This window comes from Mus musculus, chromosome 14, assembly GCF_000001635.26.
Source record: "Mus musculus strain C57BL/6J chromosome 14, GRCm38.p6 C57BL/6J".
Taxonomy (NCBI): domain Eukaryota; kingdom Metazoa; phylum Chordata; class Mammalia; order Rodentia; family Muridae; genus Mus; species Mus musculus.
The window spans coordinates 26751771-26773174 of NC_000080.6; the positions used below are offsets into that span (position 1 = coordinate 26751771).

The 21404-nt window shown below is 41.0% G+C and overlaps 1 protein-coding gene across 5 annotated transcripts in view; it reads left to right on the forward strand.

Moving 5' to 3' along the window:
- Dnah12 (dynein, axonemal, heavy chain 12) overlaps positions 1 to 21404 on the forward strand; it is a 201166-nt gene that overhangs the window by 60217 nt on the left and 119545 nt on the right. For all 5 annotated transcript variants that reach the window (XR_001781207.2, NM_001370884.1, XM_017316243.2 and 2 more), the window contains exons 22-28: positions 14302 to 14423; positions 14520 to 14802; positions 18176 to 18295; positions 18591 to 18747; positions 19127 to 19299; positions 20763 to 20915; positions 21156 to 21395. Coding sequence is in view for 4 of the 5 variants with exons in the window: in NM_001370884.1 (NP_001357813.1) it covers positions 14302 to 14423; positions 14520 to 14802; positions 18176 to 18295; positions 18591 to 18747; positions 19127 to 19299; positions 20763 to 20915; positions 21156 to 21395 (1248 nt within the window). In the remaining variant the exon portion in view is untranslated. The remainder of the gene's footprint in view (positions 1 to 14301; positions 14424 to 14519; positions 14803 to 18175; positions 18296 to 18590; positions 18748 to 19126; positions 19300 to 20762; positions 20916 to 21155; positions 21396 to 21404) is intronic.

Genomic DNA, 21404 nt, shown 5'->3' on the forward strand with positions numbered 1-21404 from the left:
GATCAGTACAAGTGATGTAGAGCGTGTTGTCAGTCAAGTGAGCAATAGAGTGTGGTCAGTACAAATGATGGAGAAAGTGTGCTCAGTACAATTGATGGAGAGGGTATGGTCAGTACAAGTGAGGGAGAGGGTATGGTCAGTACAAGTGATGGGGAAAGTGTTTTCACTACATGTGATAAAGAGAGTCTTGTCAGTACAATTTATGGAGAGAGTGTGGTCCGTACAAGTGATGGAGAGAATAAGGTCTGTACAAGTGATAGAGAGAGTGTGATCAATACAAGTTATGTAGAGATTGTGGTCCATACAATTAATCAATAGAGTGTGATCAGTACAAGTATTGGAGAGATGTGGTCAGTACAAGTGATGGAGAGTGTGCTCAGTACAAGTCATGTAGAGGGTGAGTTCAGTACAATGAGGGAGATGGTGTGGACAGTACAAGTGATGGGGAGTGTATTGTCACTACATGTGATGGAGAGAGACTTGTCAGTACAACTGATGGAGATAGTGTGGTCTGTACAAGTAATGGAGAGAATATGGTCAGTAAAAGTGATGGAGAGAGTGTGGTCAATACAAGTTATGGAGAGATTGTGGTCTGTAAAATTAATGGAGGGAGTTTGATCAGTACAAGTACTGGAGAGATGTGGTCAGTACAACTGATGGAGAAAGTGTGATTAGTACAAATGATTGAGAGAGTGTTGTCAGTACAAGTGATGCAGAGTGTGTGATCAGTACAAGCGATGGAGCGAGTGTGGTCAGAATAAGTGATGGAGAGAGAGTGGTAAGTACAAGTTATGGAGAGAGTGTGGACAGTACAAGTGATGGAGAGACTGATCAGTACAAGGGATCGAGAGAGTGTTGTTAGTACAAGTGATGGAAACTGTGTGGTTAGAACTTGTGATGGAGAGTCTGTGGTTAGTACAAGTGATGTAGTGAGTGTTATCAGTACAATGGTGTCGAGAGTGTGATCAGTACAAGTGATTGAGAGTGTGTGGTCAGTAAAAGTGATAGAGGGAGTGTTGTCAATACAAGTGATGTAGAGAGTGTGGTCAGTACAAGTGATGCAGTGCATGTGGTTAGCACAGTTGATGGAGAGAGTGTTATCATTACAATGAAGGAGAGAGTTTGATCAGGACAAGTGATGGAGAGACAGTTATGAGTAAAATGATGGAGAGAGTGTGATCAGTACAAGTGATGGAGAGTGTGTGGTCAGTACACATTAAGTTGAGAGTGTGGTCAGTACAAGTGATGCACAGGGTGTGTTGTTACAAGTGATGAAGAGGGTGTGGTCAGTACATGAGATGGAGATGGTGTGGTCAGTATAAGTGATGCAGAGAGTGTGGTCACTACAAGTGAAGGAGAGAGTATTATCAGTACAATGATGGAGAGACTGTGATCAGTACAAGTGATGGAGAGAGTGTGATCAGTACAAGTGATGGAAACTTGTGGTCAGTACAAGTGATGAAGAAAGTGTGGTCAGTACAGGTGATGGAGAGAATGTGATCAGTACAAGTGATGGATTGAGTGGATTCAGTACAAATGATGAAGAGAGTTCTGGTCAGTACAAGTCATTGAGAGAGTGTCGTCAATACAAGGATGGAGAGAGTGCGGTCAGTACTAGTGATGCAGATAGTGGTTTCAGTACAAGTGATGGAGCAAGTGTTGTCAGTACAAGTGGTGGAGAGAGTGTGATCATTACAAGTGATGGAGAGAGTGTGGTCAGTACAAGTGATGGAGAGAGTTTGAATGTACAAATGATGGAGGGAGTGATTTTAGGAAAAGGGATTGAGAGAGTGTCATCTGTACAAGTGACATAGAGTGTGTTGTCAGTAAAATTGATGGAGAGAGTGTGATCAGTATGTGTTGGAGAGTTTGTCGTCAGTTCAAGTGATGGAGAGAGTGTGGTCAGTAGAAGTGATGTAGAGGGTGTGGTCAGTACAAGTGATGGAGAGAGTGAGATCCGTACAAGTAATGGAGAGAGTACGGTCAGTACAAGTGATGGAGATGTTGTGGTCAATACAAGTAATGAAGTGGGTGTGGTCAGTACAAGTATTGGATAGGGTGTGGTCCGTACAAGTGATGGGGAGAATGTGATCAGTAAAACTTATGGAGAGAGTGTGATCAGTAAAAGTGATGGATATCATGGGGTCCATACAATTGATGGAGCTAGTGTGGTCAGTACAAGTGCTGGAGAGACTTTGGACAGTACAAGTGATGGAGAGAGTGTGCTCAATACAAGTGATGGAGATTGTGTGGTCACTGCAGTTCATTTAGAGTGTGATCAATAAACGTGATACAGAGAGTGTGATCATTTCAAGTGATGGAGACTGTGTAATCAGTAGAAGTGATGGAGAATATGTGGTCCCTACAAGTCATGGAGAGTGTTTTATCAGTAAAAGTGATTCAGAGATTGTAATCATTACAAGAGCTGGAAAGAATGGGATCACTACAAGTGATGGAGAGGTTGTGGTCAGTACATGTAATGGAGAGAGTGTTATCAGTACAAGTGATGGAGAGGTTGTTGTCAGTACATGTGATGGAGAGAGTGTAGTCAGTTCAAATGATGGAAAGTGTGTGACCACTATAAGTGATGGAGAGAGTGTGGTAAGTACAAGTGATGGAGAGGGTGTTATCAGTATAATGATGTAGAGACTGTGTTTACTACAATTGATAGAGAGAGTAAGATCAGTACAAGTGATAAAGAGAATGTGATCAGTACAAGTGATGGAGAGTCTCGTCAGTACAAGTGATGAATAGAATTTGGTCAGTACAAGTGATTGAGAGAGTCTATACAGTACAATTGATGGTGAGTGTGATGTCAGTACAAGTGATGGTGAGGTTGTGGTCACTACAAGTGATGGAGAGGATGTGGTCAGTACAAGTTTTGGAGAGGGTGCTGTCAGTACAAGTGATGGAGTGTGTGTTAGCAATACAATGATGGAGTGACTGTGGTCAGTACTAGTGATGGAGAGAGTGTGATCAGTACAATTTATGGAGAGGGTGTTGTCAATACATGTGATGGAGAGGCTGTGGTCAGTACAACTGATGGACAGATTGTGGTCAGTACAAGTGCTGAAGAGGGTGTGGTAAGTATAAGTGATGTAGAGATTGTTGTCAGTAAAGAGATGGAGAGTGTGTTATCAGTACAAAAATGGAGAGACTATAATCAGTACAAGTGATGGAAGGACTGTGATCAGTACAAGTGAAGGTTAGTTTGTGGTCACTACACTTCATGCAGAGATTGTGATCAGTACAAGTCATGGAGAGTTTGTGATTAGAACAAGAGATGGAGAGGGTGTGGTAAATATAAGTGATGTAGAGACTGTGTTCATTAAAAGTGATGAAGAGTATGGTCAGTACAAGTAATGGAGAGAGTGTGATCAATACAAGTGATGGAGAGGGAGAGGTCAGTATAAGTGATGTAGAGGATGTTAGAAGGAAAATAATGGAGAGACTGTGATCAGTACAAGTGATGGTGTGAGTGTGATCAGTACAAGTTGTAGAGAGATTTAGTACTTGTGATGGAGAGTGTGTTGTCAGTACAAGGGATGGATCGAGTTTGGTCAGTACAAGTGATGAAGACAGTGTGAGCAATACATGTGATTGAAATGATGTTGTCAGTACATGTGATGCAGAGGTTGTGGTCAATACAAATCATGGAGAGAGTGTTATTAGTACAATGATAGAGAGACTGTGATCAGTACAAGTGTTGGAGTGAGTGTGGTCAGTACAAGTGATGGAGATACTGAGCTCAGTACAATTGATGGAGAGAGTGAGATCAGTACAAGTGATGGAGAGAGGGTGGTCAGTACAAGTGATGGAGAATGTGTAGTCAGTACAAGTGATGGGGAGTGTGTGATCTTTACAACTGATAGAGAGAGTATGGTCAGTACAATGGTGGAGAGCATGTATTCAGTACAAGCGATGGAGAGAGTGGGATCATTGCAAGTGATTGAGTGAGTTTGATCAGTACAAGTGATTGAGAGAGTGTCTTCAGTTAAAATGATAGAGAGCGTGTGGTTATTACAAGAGATGGAGAGAGTATGATCCATACAAGGGACAAAGAGGGTCTGGTCATTACATGTGATGGAGATTGTATGATCTGTAAAAATTATGGAGAGTGTGTGGTCAGTACACGTAATAAAGAGAATGTGATCAGTACAAGTGATGGAAAGAGTGTATTCAATATGATAGATGGAGAGTGTGTGATCACCACAAGTGATGGAGAGAGAGTGGTCAGTACAATTGATCTAGAGTGTGTTGTCACTATAAGTAATGGAAAAGTATGATCAGTAAAAGTGATTCAGAGTGTGTTATCCGTACAAGAGCTGGAGGGTGTGTTCACTACAAGTGATGGAGAGAGTGTGATCAGTAAAAGTGATGGAGAGGTTGTGGTAATACATTTGATGGAGAGACTGTGGTCAGTTCAAATGATGGAAGGTGTGTGATCACTACAAGTGATGGAGAGATTGTGATCAGTACAAGAGTTGGAGAGTGTGTGGTCCGTACAACTGATCGTGAGAGTGTGATCACTATAAGTGATAGAGTTTGATCGGTACCAGTGATGAAGAGAGTGTAGTCATGACAACTTATGGATATAGTGTGTTCAGTACAAGTGATGGATAGTGTGCAGTAAGTAAAAGTGATGGAGAGGTTGTGGTAATACATGTGATGGAGAGATTATGGTCAGTACAAGTCATACAGAGATTGTGGTTAGTACAAGTGATGTAGAGGATGGTGTCAGTACAAGTGATGGAGAGAGTGTGATCACTAAAAGTGATGGGGAGAGTGTGGTCAGTAAAATTGATGGAGAGAGTGTGGTCAGTACAAGAGGTGGAGAGTATATGGTCCATACAACTGATTGAGAAAGTGTGATCAGTACAAGTGATGGAAAGATTGTGGTTAGTACAAGTGATAGAGAGAGTATGGTCACTACAAGTGATAGAGAGAGTTTGATCCGTACCAGTGATGGAGAAAATGTGGTCATGACAACTTATGGCAATAGTGTGGTCAGTACAAGTGATGGAGAGATGTGGTCATTAAAAGTGATGTAAAGAGTGTGATCAGTAAGAGAGATGGTGAGAGTGTGGTCAGTACAAGTGATATTGTGAGTGTGATAAGTAGAAGTGTGTGAGAGAGTGTGGTAAGTACAAGAGATGGAGAGAGTGTCATCATACAAGTGATGGAGAGAGTGTGGTCAGTACAAGTAATATAGACAGTGTGATTATTACAAGTGATCGAGAGTGTGTGGTCAGTACAAGTGATGGAGAACATTTGATCATTACAAATTATTAAGTGAGTTTCATCAGTTAAAGTGATAGAGAGAGTGTCTTCATTAAAAGTGATGAAAAGAGTGTGGTCATTACAAGTGATTGACTGAGTTTGATTATTAAAAGTGATGGAGAGAGTGTCTTCACTAAAAGTGATGGAGCAAGTATGATCATTACAAGTGATGGAGAGTGTGTGGTCACTACAGGTCATGGAGAGAGTGTGATCAGGACGAGTAATGGAGAGGTTGTGGTCAGTACATGTGATGGAGTGAGTGTGGTCAGTACAAGTGATGGAGAGTGTGTGATCAGTAAAACTGATGGAGAGTGTGTGGTCAGTGCAAGAGATGCAGCAAGTGTGGTCATTACAAGTGATGGAGAAGGTGTTATCAATATAATGATGTAGAGACTGTGTTCACTACAATTGATTGAGAGAGTAAGATCAGTCCAATGATAAAGAGACTGTGATCAGTACAAGTAATGGAGTGAGTGTGATCAATACAAGTGATGAAGAGAATTTTGTTAGTACATGTGATGGAGCGAGTGTGGTCAGTACAAGTGAAGGAGAGAGTGTGATCAGGATGAGTAATGGTGAGGTTGTGGTCAGTACAAGTGATGGAGACAGTGTGGTCAGTACAAGTTTTGCAGAGAGAGTGGAAGTACAAGTGATGCAGATATTGTGGTCAGTAAAAGGGATGGAGAAAGTGTGATCAGTACATGTGATGGAGATAGTGTGGTCAGTAAAATTTATGGAGAGAGTGTGGAAGTACAAGTGACGGAGAGATTGTGGTTCAGTACAAGTGATGGAGAGAGTGTGATCAGTACAGGTGATTGAGTGAGTGTTATCAGTACACTTGATGAAGAGAATGTGGTCAGTAAAATTAATGGAGAGAGTATGATCATTACAAGTGATGGAGAGAGTGTGATCATTACAAGTGATGGAGAGGGTTTGGTCAGTACAAGTGATGGAGAGGGTGTGGTCAGTACAAGGGATGTAGAGTGTGGTCAGTACAAGTGATGGAGAGTGTGTTCAATACAAGTGATGGAGATAGTGTGGTCATTACAATGGTGGAGAGCATGTGATCAGTAGAAATGATGGAGTGGGTGTGGTCAGCATAAGTGGTCCTATGTGTACTTGCAAATGTTTACCAGGTAAAACAGTTGAGAACTCAATTGGTGTCAGTTCCCGTGTTTCTTTCCTATTAGTAATACCTTTTACTGGATTCTAATGTTGAAAGCAAGTATTTTTCACTCTTTTAGCATAAACCATAGCTATGCAACTACTTTTAAAATGTATTCAACTTAAGGAATATCTTTTCCAATGCTGTGGGAAAAACTAAATAAGTAGTAGAGTTATTGAGCGTTAATTACAGAGATGTATGACTTTTTTCCTTAGAAGCTCTTCCATGATTTCTTTTAGATTAGTGGGCATCAGTCTTCTTCTGTGAAAAGCCAGTTAATATGTTTCTTTAGGCTTTGTGAGGCCTGTAGTATATTGTCCTGACCCACGGGACCCAGTTATTTGTGGTGTCCGATGGGGACCTTGCCTGAAAGAGAAACGGGCAGGAAAGAAGGAGACCAAGCAGACGATCCTATTAAGGTCTGTTTATTGCGAGCAAGGTTACAGAATAAAAGCGGTAAGAAGGAGGAAGTAAAGAGGGAGAAACTTGCCCGTGCCTCAGCTTGGGAGCAGGGGTGGTTCTGCCTAACTGCCCGGGAGCATGCTATCTATTCTTAGCTCAGGGGACATCCAGCGGCTTTTCACAGGAAGTTTGCAGATACTATTATCTGATCTTGATGTTCTGTCAGCAGTCCTTTCAAAAGGTTGGGAGTTTCTCAAGAAGGGAGGGGAACTTTGGCTTATGACTCAGTGTCAGTCTCCAAAATATCCCCCTCTTTTATATTATAGATGGAGCTTTCAGCCTTTGGCCATATGGTAGATGGAGCATCTGCCTTAGGCTACATGATGTGCATCTACAACCAGCACCCAAAGTGGTTGATTTTTGAGGGTAGAGTCTCTGTCTTAGGCTATGTGAGTTGCCCCCCACATCCAGCACTCTCATCTCAGAGTGGGCCCCTGGATTATGGACTCACAATAATCCCATCATTTGAGGTGCTCTACAGCCTATCATGGGTGTGCCTCTGGTATGTGGCATCATGCTATTCCTGTAATTGATGTCTCCATAGCTTACCAAAGCATCCCTGGTTAGGACCTGGGTCCAAGACTGTAAAATCTAGGCCCACCAAAGGGGCATCACGGGGATCAACATAAGTATCTTGGTCAATGTCTCAGACATCAAGGCGATGATAGTATACCAACACTGGCTTCTTAAAGGCTGCATCTACTTGTGATTTGACAAACTCTGTTAACTTTCTAAATGCCCAGGGTCCAAAGGATATGAGCAAAAGTAATCCTACCACAGGACCCAAAATACTGGGCAACAAGGTAAAGAGCATGGAGAAGTGGAAAACCAATTCTGGTACCAGGATTCACTTTTTTCTCGTTCTCTTTTTCTGTTTTCTAAACTCTCTTTTACCTTTTTCAGACTATCTTCTACTAACCCTGTCTTATCTGTATAGAAACAGCATTCCTCTTTTAAAGCAGCACACAGTCCTCCTTGTTGGAGGAAAAGCAAATCTAACCCTCTTCTATTTTGTAACACTACCTCAGAAAGTGAGGTAACAGAATCTTTAAGGTTCTTTATCCCAGCCTGCATCTCCTGAAGATCTCTATCTATAGTCATACTAAGTTGGGTATACTGTTGATTGGAGGTCACTAAGGAGGCAATCCCTGTTCCTGTCCCCGCAGCTCCTAATCCAAGGAGAACCGAGAGGGTGATAGCTGTGATAGGCTCTCTCCTGTGCCTCGATGGAAGTGTGGACCCTCTCTCCCAGAATCTTAGAAAATCATCAGGCGGGTATACTGTCAAGGGAGGAAGCAATTTAGTCAAAACACAATATTCTCTGCCTTTTAAAGAGGTGGAAGTAACTATAAAGGTAGTTAAACCTAAAGAGAAGGCAAAATAAGTATTATTAGGGGCCATAACATATTGAAAGGTATTATTAACAACCGGGGTTTGATTACACACTTCAAACAGGGGCGAGGGGGGAAGCATCTGGGGTCCCAAAAGGCAGATATTTGGCTAAGATTCAGTCCTTCTTTAGACTCCGGATGCCATCTTAGAAAGGAAGTATCATTGGTGGCAATCACCTCTCCAAAAAGGGCTATTCCTTCATAAAAAGGAGGCTGGGACGCATAACAAATCCAACAATCCCTAGCAAGGGTAGAACTGGCCTCATGAATGGCTTGTAGTGAGGCATTAATCATGGTAACAATGAGTTCTGCCGAGGAGGGCGGGCCTGCAGGGAGTGTGGGCTGAAAGAAGGTAATAGGGACATCGGTATAAGATGGAACAGTCTTCTTGGGGGCCCCAGGCTCTTTAGGGGCTGCTGGATGAAACATAGGATTAGATCCTATGGCAACCGGCTTTTGGTTGGGGATGGTTTTGAGCAATTTTATTTTAAAGGTTAATCCATAATCAGGACCATCTTTATAAAGGTGGAGACCCCACTCTGCACCCCTGGAATTTTCCCAAGTGAACCCTTTTCCTTTCTCTGTAAAAGTAATTAACAAAGGGTTACACCAGCCCTGGAGGTCTGAATCTGCCCCATACTTGGCATTTGGCATTTAAAGGCATCTCCCCTGAGCTGTAAACCCATTTTACTGGATTCCTCCTCTTAACTGTAATGAGATCCCAAGAGGAAGTTGGATTCCAGGAGGTATCTCCAGTAGTCTCACACCCCCAGGTGGCACAATAAAAATCCTTTTCATACCCGCACCCTCCGGCCAGGGACTGATCTCTATGTCCACCAGAGCACACAGAAAGTACCCACTTTAATAGGGCAAGGGTGGCTGTCCTGATGGAATTACTGCAACCAGGGTCAGTTTGGGAATCCTTCAATTCAAGCGCCCTGGGCTGGGGGAGGAAATGATCAGGTGTCCCCCAGTCAGGACTGACCCTGAACGCCAATTGGCAAAGATCTACCTCCAGGGTGGGCCAAAAGGCCTCGGCGGCAATACGGGAGGTGGAGTTGGCAACATCTCCCACGCCATTCAATATCACCCAGGTATAATTAAAAATTTGATGCAGGCAAAGCGGCAACAGCAGCAGCAGGGGGAGCAATGGCCCTCAAGAAAAACTTTGATACCCTAGCCCAGTGCGATCACTCTCATGTGAAACGCTTATGGGTGTAGGCATGCCTTGGCCCTCCTTTCTAGGTCTTGTCCTGGCAAAAAGCCTTGAGACAACATCTTTTGGGTTACAATCTCATTTGGACTACACATAATTACATTCATCTGAAAGAGAATGTCTCTTCCCCACAAATTAACTGGCAGGGCTTCAACAACAACAAAAAGCTGCACTGTGCCAGAATTCCCTTCTGAACCTTCCCATGTCAAAATTTTAGAACTCTGTAAGGGATTTTTAGATGGGCCAATGCCCTGTAAATGTGTTAAGAGAAGGTTGAAGTGGCTAACCTGAGGGCCAGGAATTTTTTTGCAAGGACAGTGGCATTAGCCCTGTATCCACAATGCCCTTAAACCATCGGCCCTCTAACTTAAGGCATAGCGTAGGACGTTCTCTAGACACCATCTGGACCCAGAAAAGATCTGAGGACCCTGGCTGAGAGGCCCCCTGACGCCTCCCAATAACCGGGTTCTGGGTGTTCAATGGGAGGGGCAAAGCCTGTGCAACCTGCTGTCCTTGAGGGAGTAAGATTGGCTCTGAGCTGGAACTAGCTAAAATCTTAATTTCTCCCGTAAAGTCATTATCAACCAGGGAAGGGTGAAGAATGAGGCTCTTGATGGTGGATGAGGTGCATCCCAGAATGAGAAAAAACATATTAGGGGGAGGAGGACCAAAAACACCAGTAGGTAAGGCTTGAACACCATTTTCAGGTTTTAAAATTGTACTGGTGGAGGTACACAGGTCCAGTCCTGCACTCCCTGGGGTTGCTCTGAAGAATTGAGTGGAGCGGTCACAGGCTGAGACATTATTGTCTGCTGGCTGGTCCCTGAGATGGCAGGAAATGGATGGGTCTCAGGGCCCGGGGCTGGCCCCTCAAGCGGTTTCCCTGAAGGGGTGGCAAAGGATTACCCATGGCATTTGTCTTGGATCGACATTGATTTACCCAATGTTTGCCTCTTTTGCACCTGGGGCACACAGTTTTAGGCATTGGGGGTGTTGCCCCCAGGGGTCGAGGCATAGCAGTCGATATGCCCTGTGTCAGGGGGCATTGTTTGGCAAAATGTCCAGGCTGTCCACATTTAAAACAACTTTTGGAAGGGCCAACAGCTTGCAAGGCAGCCCCCTCCCAGCCAAATTCACACTCTGAGAAAGGCTCTGCGAGATCCTATGGGTGAAGGTATCTATGTCACAGCAAAGTCTCACGAAATCATCAAGGGTCTTATTTTTAGTCTGGCTTCGAAGAACAGCCTTACAGGCAGAATTGGCATTATCATAGGCCAACTGTTTTATAAACTTGCTATTATTTTCTTCAGGCCCCAGGACCTTTTCAGCAGTTCCTAAGAGTCTCCCCACAAATTCATTGTAAGGCTCCTGCTCCTTGAATAATTTTGGTCAATGGGGTAGTCATAGAGCCCTTTGAAGGGATAGCCCACCATGCCCCAAGGGCAGCCTCATTAACCTGTGACAGGGGTCTGGTGGGTAATTTAAGTTGGCACTTCTCAGACACATATTTCCCCAGTCTGCTCATTTTATCAAGAGTCCACTCAGCCGCAGGTGCTTTGGTATCTCTCTGGTTCTGCCTTGCGAGAGATTGGCACCTATCTAGAAAATCAGCTTTCCAAGACAAAAACTGTCCACGAGTCAAAACTGCCTGGGTAACTCTAAACCACTCAGTGGGAGTTAGGTATCCCCCTCTGGAGAGGGCCTCAAGCATGGAAACAGTAAAGGGTGCATTAGGACCATAATTTTTGACTGCACTATTAAGATCCTTAAGAGGCTTAAACTTTAATCTTTTATACTCAGTCATCTCTTGTGGTGGGGCCTCGGGAGCTGTGGCTGCGGTCACATTTTCAGTTTCACTATCACTTGATTTTTTCGCCATTTTCTGTATCAGCGGCAGGGTCCTCCTCTGAGGAGGAAGCCCCTTTGGAGCTCTGGTGGGTTAACACAGGGAACGCCAAGGATATTTTTGAGCTAACTCTCTGGGAGGTTTTGTTAGAATGAGATTTTTGAGAGGCTTTGTTAGGATGATAAGGGAAAGGGACCGGACCAGGGAAAACGGTCTGTCTCACAGTCTCCTGAAAAGAGGAGAGCTCTATGGAGAGATCGGCAAACTGTTTCTGTAAATTTAGGACCTCTTTAAGGTTGGAAATTTGTTTAGATAGCTGATTTTTGGCCTGTAAAAGGTAATCACCTTGTGGAGGTGGTGGAATGACCACAGGTGCACAAAGTTCAGGAGTGGAGGGGTAAGGAGGGGGCCTAGAACGTGCCACTGTGTTTGCAATGGGTGGCCAATCAGGGTAGCGATATCGGGCAGCCTCTTCCTCCAAATCACTCTCCTCAAAGGGACTTAGCCGATTAACATCTCCAGGAAGCTTTTGAAAATAAAATTTTGAAGCAAATCAATTTTTCTTTCTTAGATTTTTCTGTACCACAATTTTCTAGTATAACTAAAACCCTAAATATTAAAAAAGATATTGCCTCTGAATCTTATGGAGCAACAACTACTCCCCAGAACTTTAAAGCTCATTGTGTGAAAGCAAAGATTTGAAATAAACTTCCCTTTAGAAGCATTAGCTAGTAAAATACTTTCCACTTAAGAAACAATATACACTGAAAGATTCAAACTCTCAGCTTCTTGTATTGAAGCAGAGACAATAAACATTTCTTACACAATGTAAAGCTATATTAGCCATACCTAGAGGCAAAATTTTCTAGTGATCACCAGTTCACTAGAAGCAAACCCTTTACAATTATCAGGATGCAAAGGAAAAAACAAACTTTTAAATCTATAATAACTGTATACGAAGAGGCAAGCTTTGATTCTTGTAATTTTGGCTCACTGGATGCGGCTGCATCGGTGAGCAGATGAGGATAGAGGGGTTGGACAGGCTTTTTGGGGCAAACAGCCAGGTCCGCTGAGGAAGACATATCAATAATAACAGAGGGGCATGAGGTTGTGGCAACTGTGGGTCTGCATTCTTTATAGAGGACATAGAGGCTGAACGAGAAATTGGTTTAAGGAAATCCTCAGCCAATGAAACAATCTTGCCTGCCTCAGCTGAGGATGATTTAATGACATCTCTAATAAGACCTCAATAACTAAAAGGTCTGAGTAGGCACTGCATCTGGTCCTTCTTTATTTAAAAGATCATTAAGATCATGTCCTACCTTTTCCCATTTAAGGGGATGAATCTCTGGTCCATCTATTATGAACCATGGACAGACTTGGGAGACAAAGATAAAAAAATTTTGTCAAATCTTTCTTTTTAACTCTAACTCCTCTTTCCGTGAGAGAAGCTTTGAGAACCTTAATGAAGCATGCCTCTTTAGAAAGTTTTTGACCCATTTCTATAGGACAGAGAAATGTTAACTCACGGAGGATGACTTTCTCTCATGAGCTGCGAGAGCGCGCCTCAAAATGACTTCGTTGTGGCAACCTTCTCAGGAAAACGGACTCCATCCAGGGTCCGTACCTTGGGCCCCACATTGGGCGCCACTTGTCCTGACCCACGGGACCCAGTTATTCGGGGGGGGGGGGGGGTCCAAGGGGGACCTTGCCTGAAAGAGAAACGGGCGGGAAAGACAGAGGAGACAAAGTAGACGATCCTATCAAGATCTGTTTATTGCAAGGTTACAGAATAAAAGAGATAAGAAGGAGGAAGTAAAGAGGGAGAAACTTGCTCGTGCCTCAGCCCCGGGGGTGGGGGTGGTTCTGCATAACTGCCCGGGAGCATGCTAACTATTCTTAGCTCAGGGAACATCCTGTGGTTTTTTTCACAGGAAGTTTGCAGATACTATTATCTGATCTTGATGTTCTGTCAGCAGTCCTTCCAAAAGGTCAAAAGTTTCTCAAGAAGGGAGGGGAACTTTGGCTTATGACTCAGTATTAGTCTCCAACAGTATATTTTTTAATCCTTTCATCTTCCATCATATAGTGAAAATCAGCCAGAACTAATATATAACAAATGTGCATGTTTCCACCATAATAAAACTTTGCTTATAGACACTTACCACATTGTTATTTAGGTTATGAAATAGCATTATTGCCTTCATTTTTATAATTTAATTTAATTTCTTGAGACAAGGCCTCTAGCCCAAGTTGCTTCAAATTCTCTGTGTAGCTGAGAATGACCTTGAGCTTCTGATCCTCCTGCATCTACCTGTGAAAGCCTGGGGTGCAGCCATGGGCCAGCACACTTAGTTCATACATGATGCTAGAACCCTAGGCCTCATGTGTACTAAGCAAGCATGCTGCCAACTAAGCTGCTTCCCTAGTCCTCTTTTAATTTCTTAACCTTCTGAAAGTATAAAAAAATTCTTAGTTTGAGGACTATACAAATGCTAGCAGCCAGCTAGATTTGACTGGTGAGATGTAGATTGCCAAAACCTGATGTAGATTATGTTTAAAATTCAGTTATAGAACCTAAAATAATAAATAAATAATAAAAATATACATGATAATCATAACATCACTTATAACTAATGTTATTATTGGATTATAATACATATGATGTAGTAAATTTTGTTATTTTTATATTATAAAAGAAATTTCAAAGCTGGATGTGGTTGCTCCAATCCCAGCATTTGTGGAGATAGAGTAAAAAGAGAATTACAAGTCCATGGCCAGCCTAGCCTACATAGTGAGACCTGTTTAAAAAGGAAGGGGAGGGTATATTTCACTACTGATTTCATAAAGTTTCAAAAGAGTTAACATTTTTCATATGTACATTAGTGCTTATGTCTATGTCAAGCACATGAGTATGTCTCATATGAACTGTGTCTTTTAGGTGCTTGCTGCTACTTCTTTAACAGGCTTGTTGGAAAAACTACAGAATTGCAATGACCTTTTGGAGAAAATCATGAAAGGACTGAATGCGTACCTTGAGAAGAAGCGTCTTTTCTTCCCCCGGTATGGTAGATGATCAACCGTGCTATCACTGAACACATCTTCTGTTGTGTGATGAGTTGCCATTAAGGGTTTTTTATTCCTATGTTTCTTTTCTAGCTTTTTCTTTTTATCTAATGATGAAATGCTAGAGATTTTGTCAGAGACCAAAGATCCACTCAGAGTTCAGCCACACTTAAAAAAATGCTTTGAGGGCATCGCTAAGTTGGAGTTCCTGGCTAATCTGGATATTAAAGCCATGTATAGCTCTGAGGGTGAGCGAGTGGAGCTGATTGCTCTGATCTCCACGACTGCAGCGAGGGGCGCTGTAGAGAAATGGCTCATTCAAGTAGAAGACCTAATGCTCAGAAGTATTCGTGATGTGATTGCTGCCTCCAGACTGGTATGTTTCCTAGGATTAGATGGATACTTTATATTCTAAAAAGACTGTTGTTTGTTTGTTGAGCATTATTTTTTCTCTGTATTTCTAACATTACTAGTAAGAATTGATGAGAATAATAGACATCATAACACACACAACAATACTTGCATAAGAGGAAAATGTATCATTAGAGAGAATAATAAAGTATATCTGTTTAGGATGGGAGAGGGTCCAGGGATAGGCTCACAAAGGAAGTTAGCCTGAGTTTAAGATATGAAAGAGAAAGAGAAGATAACTAGATAAAGAGGAGGGACCCATGGCTCCAGCTACATATATAACAGAGGATGGCTTTATGAGGGAGGCCCTTGGTCCTGTGGAGGCTTGATGCCCCAGCATAGAGAAATGCTAGGTCAGTGAGATGGAAGTGGGTGGGTGGGGAAGCACCCTCATAGAGGCAAAGGGGAGGGGTGGTGGGATAGGGGGTTTGTGGAAGGGAAACTGGGAAGGGGGATATCATTTGAAATGTAAACAAATAAAATGATTAATAAATAAAAAAATAAAAAATATATAAAGAAAAAAAGAGTGGACATATTGGTACCCTGTGTAAAGGCCCAAGACACAAAAAGGTTGAAGGATTGTGAGAAACCATCAGAAGACCTCTGTGTCTGCAGTAGAGCGAACGTAACAGAGAATGAAGATCTAGGGAGGTGGAAAGGAAGATGCCCAGGAAGTCGCTTTGTTCACACAGGAAGGTTAAGAGTATTTTAATCGGGGAAGTCATAATCTGGTTTATATTTTTATACCACTAGGACTATGGTATAAAGAATGGATTAGTAGATTATCAAAACAGGAAGAGAAATTAGGAAACTCTGCATTAGCCTAGAAGATAAATGTATGGGCTGACACTAGACAAGTGGTGGAGACATGGAAGAATTTAGACATTATTCAGAGAAATATAATTGCATCCAATTTTAACAGGTCTTAAATTGATTTTGCAGTAAAATGGGGAGAAGGGAGAAGGTCTTAAGAACTACTTTAGTATTTTTGATATGAGCATATATAGGTGAGATTTACTCTAAGGGAATGAGAGAAGAGAAGTAGGTCTTTGGAGGCTGGTGAAAGATCAAAATTTTATTTTGTAAATTTCAAAATTGAAATGTACCAGACATAGTAGTTCAAGGCTACAATGTCAGCACTGGAGAAACTGAGGAAGATGTACTGCCAAAGTTTGAGGCCAACCTGGGTTACACAGTTTCAGTTCAGCTTGGGCTACAAAGTAACTCTGTCTTAACAAAAGAAAACAAAACAAACAAGAAAACCATAGCTATGTCTAACCAGGTCAAGGTTCTTACTGCCAAGTCAGACAGTCTGAGTTGCATCTTTAAAATCCATATGATGGAAAAGGGGGGCTGATTCCCATGCGTTGCCTATTGATCTTCACACCTGCTCTTTGGTATATATCCCCATCCCCACAATAAATAAGTAAATCAAACCTTTTTTAAAAAACCCAACAAATAGAATGCTGCAGTGTTACTTCTATATTTTTAGTAGGCAAACAGCCATGTGCTTTAATATTTGCTGGTCTATAGGTCAGACCCTCTCAAACATGAGGCTAAATAAATTATCTAGTTCATTTGTTGCTTTTGAGATTTAATTACTTTAAAACTCTAAATGAGATGAACATGCATGGGTACATTATAAATGGAAGGAAATATAGCACCTGGATACTTTTATGAACCTCACTTAACGCTAATCAAAATATTGTAATATTGAGATGTATGTGTTACCTTGTTCAGCCTTTACCAGCACAGAGGAGCAGCTGTGCCGTGAGAGTAGCTTGATAAGCCCTTGCAGCCGATTTTCAGGAAGTCACCGAATGAGTGACATGCCTTCTCTTAAAGGGCCCTATGAAGCTTCTCTTTCAAAATTATTATTATTTTAATTATATGTAGTATTTTTGTATCTCTGTGTGAGAGTATGTGCACATTAGTGCAAGTGCCCATGGAGTCCAGAGATATCACCTCTCTCTGGAACTGGAGTTACAGCCAGTTAGGAGCTACCAGACATGGGTGCTGGGAACTGAACTTTGGTCCTCTGGAAGAGTGAGTGTTACACTCTCTTCACCACTGAGCAACCTCTCTAGCCCAGAGCTCACTTTCTTGAGATGGTTTTTCTGCAGCGTCATTGTTTTTGCAATTGAATTTTTTTTTTTTTGGTCTTTTCTCTATGATTCCAAACAAACTAAAAACACACAGGAAAGCACCAACATTGTCCATGAGGTAATACCTTCATTGGCATAGAAAATGTACTTACCACACATCTGACAATTGCTGCTTTTCCTTACCACTTATGTTACTTTGTTATTTGAATGTGGCTATAAGTATTTCAATAATAAACATTTTAGAAGTAATATATATTCTTGTATTTAATGAATTATTTTAAAAGAATAATTTCTGTTAGCATCAACTTGAAATATCATTCTATAAAGTTTTTTAATTTATGATTTGTATTTGCTGTTAACATTTGTTATCAAGGCAAGCTACATTTTAACTATTAAGTCTTCCTTCCAAAATACATTTAAAGCTTTGAAACATGAAAGTATTAGTAGTAAAAAGAAATATATTTCAATTTCAAATGTACAGATTGTTAAGGTGTATATAATTTAATAAATGTAATCATATCCTCATTATATAAGTTTTTAGAAAAGTTATGGATATGTGACATAGGCATTCTAACTACTAGCCCAGTTTTTCAATATATTATATGGTCACTGTCTTAGTTGCTATGTTGCTATGATAAAATAACCTCATCTAAGCAACTTAAGGAAGGAAGTGTTTATTTTAGTTCACAATTCAATGTACAGATCACTGTGGCAAGGGCCAAAAGCCAGAGCCAAAAGCAGTTGGCCATACTACAGCCATAGTGATTAGCTTGCTTTCTTCATTTTATACACACCAGAGTCACCTGCCCAATGAATACCACCTGCAGTTAAGATGGGTGTTCTTGAATCAACCTAATCAAGTTATACCCCACAGTCATGCCAGAGGCCTGTCTCCCAGTGGCTCTGCCAAGTTGACAACATTAACCAGCAAGTTTCCTTTTCAATTAAAATTTGGCATCAATATATATTATATTTGACTTGTTTTCAAGCCTTTGTACATTCATAAACTATACTTAAGCATTAACCCATTCCAGAATCTTCACCCTTCTTATGCATGACTTTTCAAATGGTTTAATGAAATTTTTAAATTTTCCCTATAATAGAAATAATTTGTATTTTTCATCAAAAACTTTGGCAACTAACCAACAAAAGAATTTAAAAATTGTTAGATGTTTAGAGCTCTTTTTTTTTCTTGTAAACTTTTAAACATAGAAATTTATTTTAATTATTCAGGCTTATCCAGAGTCTGCAAGAAAAGACTGGGTCAGAGAGTGGCCTGGCCAGGTTGTTCTTTGTGTGTCTCAAATGTTCTGGACTTCTGAGACACAGGAAATCATAAGTGGTGGAACAGAGGTAAAGCATCATTTGAATTTAAACAACAGCATTCTTTTTCTCGTTCCATATTTCTTTGTTTTCTTGTCTGTTCTTTGCAATTTCTATATGTAGCATTAACATTTTTGAAAGCTTGTTATTTTTACTAGGCTTACACAAATTCATTCTGTAACTTATATTTTGAAATAGATTCTGAAGTCAAAGTTATTCCATAAATAGTAAGTATATATGTGAGATATATGTTCTAGGCATAGTCATACGTGTGTGAGTGTGTGTGTGTGTGTGTAATGTCGATTAATCTGCTGCTATTATGTAGGGATTAAAGAAGTACTACAAGGAACTCCAGTATCAACTAAATGACATTGTGGAGCTGGTGAGAGGGAAGTTGTCTAAGCAGACCAGGATCACACTGGGGGCTTTGGTTACAATTGATGTCCACGCTAGAGATGTCGTCATGGACATGATTGAAATGGGTAGGTGACCGTTTCTTTACTACAAAATGTAAAATATTGATAGTGTCTAAGAAACCAAGACATGAGTTTTTTCTTAACAGGATTTCTTTTTGAATACTCTTTTGTTTTCTTTTTTGTTTGTTTGTTTTTGAGACAGGGTTTCTCTGAGTGGCCCTGGCTGTTCTGGAAGTAGCTATGTAGACTAGGCTACCCTCAAACTCGCAGGATCTGCCTGTCTCTGATGCCTCTGATTGCTGGGATTAAAGGCAAACACCACCTTCACCTGGTGAATGATCTTGTCTTTAATTTGAAAACATGAATCATTTTAATGTTTGCTGTGATAATAAGAAATTACTTTTCAAGTTATATTCACTTGATGATTTTATTTCATTCTTCCTAGGTGTCTCACATGATACAGATTTTCAGTGGCTCGCTCAACTTCGTTATTACTGGGAATATGAGAATGCTCGAGTTCGTATCATTAATTGCAACGTCAAATATGCTTATGAGTATCTTGGTAACTCACCTCGACTTGTCATAACGCCTTTAACTGACAGATGTTACAGAACATTGGTATGCACTTAAGTTACTTTGTTCACACACTGAATTTGACTTTTTGTTTCATAATTTATTTTCTTCTCCAAATTTAATATAAACTATCCTCATTTATTTAAAACATTTTACAAGTATTTATGTGTGTATGTGTGTGAAAGTGGGGTGCTGCCTATGCCCAGGTCAGAGAACAACTTTCAGGAGTCTGTTCTTTCCTATCTTATGAGACCTGAGGAGTAAACTCAGGTTGTCAGGTTTGGTGTCAAATACCTTTACCTGCTTTGCCACCTCTTTGGCCCCTCTTTTATTAACTTATCTCTAGGAAGATAGTAGTACAACTATTAAAAGTCCACAATAATGATAGATCTAGGACCTCTAGTTAAATCTAAATTTCAAGTGATTGAAAATATATTCATATGTCTTGTGTCACTTAAGGATAGAGATATATTCTCATGCAAAGTGTGTCTCATGCAAATGCCAAAAATATGCATTTGCAAAACTATATGTTCCACAAAACTAGTTGCTTATGGCCAACAGGAAGAGGTTGTATGGCATATGATATTGGCATCCTCTACTGTTAACTGAAGCATCATTACATGGTTTGTGATGTGTGTGTGTGCGTGCGCGCGTGTCATCTAAATAATGTAAGGGAAACAAGGAAACTGTTAACAAATCATCCATTGTTCATCTAAAATTTAAGTTTCCCTGTGCATTTTCATTTGCTGCACCTGCCAACCCAACCTGGGAATTCAGGAGGAGCGTGAAGAAACAGCAACCCATTAAATGCCGAGTGGTTAGAGTATAAAATTGAGTTCTCCAGTAGCATATGATGCAAGGGTTCTTGTGCAGATGATTTATTAGAGAAATAATTCATACACTGCTGAATTTAAACTCTGATTAATGAAAAAGAAGAATGCATATCAACTATTATACAAAGTGAAAAGGGATGATAGTCATAAGACAAATACAGAGCAGTTCTTTGAGGATGCAGAAAATGGAGAACATACCGAGTAAGGAACACAGTTCAGAGAACTCATAGATGACACATTTGTTTGTCTTCCGAATCTAGGCCCATCAGCACCACCGTGCCAGCGCTTACCCTCTTTGCAACTACCTATCTGGAGAGTGTCGTTCTTATCGTCTACCTAGACCTCCACATCTAGTTTCTGAAGAAAACCATCCGAGTTAGTTTTACTCCCTCAGAGCTAGACTCTGTTCTTGAAGGGACAACTAGTACATATGAAGAATTAGACAACAAAGGAGATTTTGTTACATTTTATTAGCTGTGGAGACCCTTTAGACTTTCCATTTGTATAGTCAAAAAGTTCTATCCTGAAAGATAACAATGTAACCTGGCTTCCTTGAAGCTACAAATACAAATAACTTCACTTGGCCAATGGCTATCTAGCTTGCTTGTTTATTTGTTGTTTTAGTTAATCATAGATTCTTTTCACACAAGCTGTTTTTTTTTTTTTTTAATCCAGATAGGTGCCTTCTATTTAAACCTTGGAGGTGCTCCAGAAGGGCCAGCAGGCACAGGAAAAACGGAAACCACCAAGGACTTGGCTAAAGCGCTGGCTGTACAGTGTGTAGTGTTCAATTGCTCCGACGGGCTAGACTATCTAGCAATGGGAAAGGTAGTAGTATCAAATGTCACTGGTTTCCAGCTAGGTCTACCTGGGCACACTGAGGCAAATTCCTGTGCTGTTAGTACTGGGTTGTAGTTTACGTATTACTTGAGCTTTGCTTTTGGTGGTAAAGATGATATCCTGGGAGCTTTTAAAGCTTAATTTTAATTTTGAGTTAGAAGGTCAAATGTCTTTAAAAAAAAAAAAAAGAAAGAAAGAAAATTAACCATTTGCCTCCCATCTCCTTAGTTTTTTAAAGGACTGGCTTCTTCGGGTGCTTGGGCTTGCTTTGATGAGTTCAATCGAATTGAACTGGAAGTGCTATCTGTGGTGGCGCAGCAGATTCTTTGCATTCAGCGAGCTATCCAGCAGAAACTAGAAGCGTTTGTTTTTGAAGGGACAGAACTAAGGCTCAATCCAAACTGTTTTGTAGCTATTACCATGAATCCTGGGTATGCAGGACGTTCTGAATTGCCAGACAACCTCAAGGTAATTTGT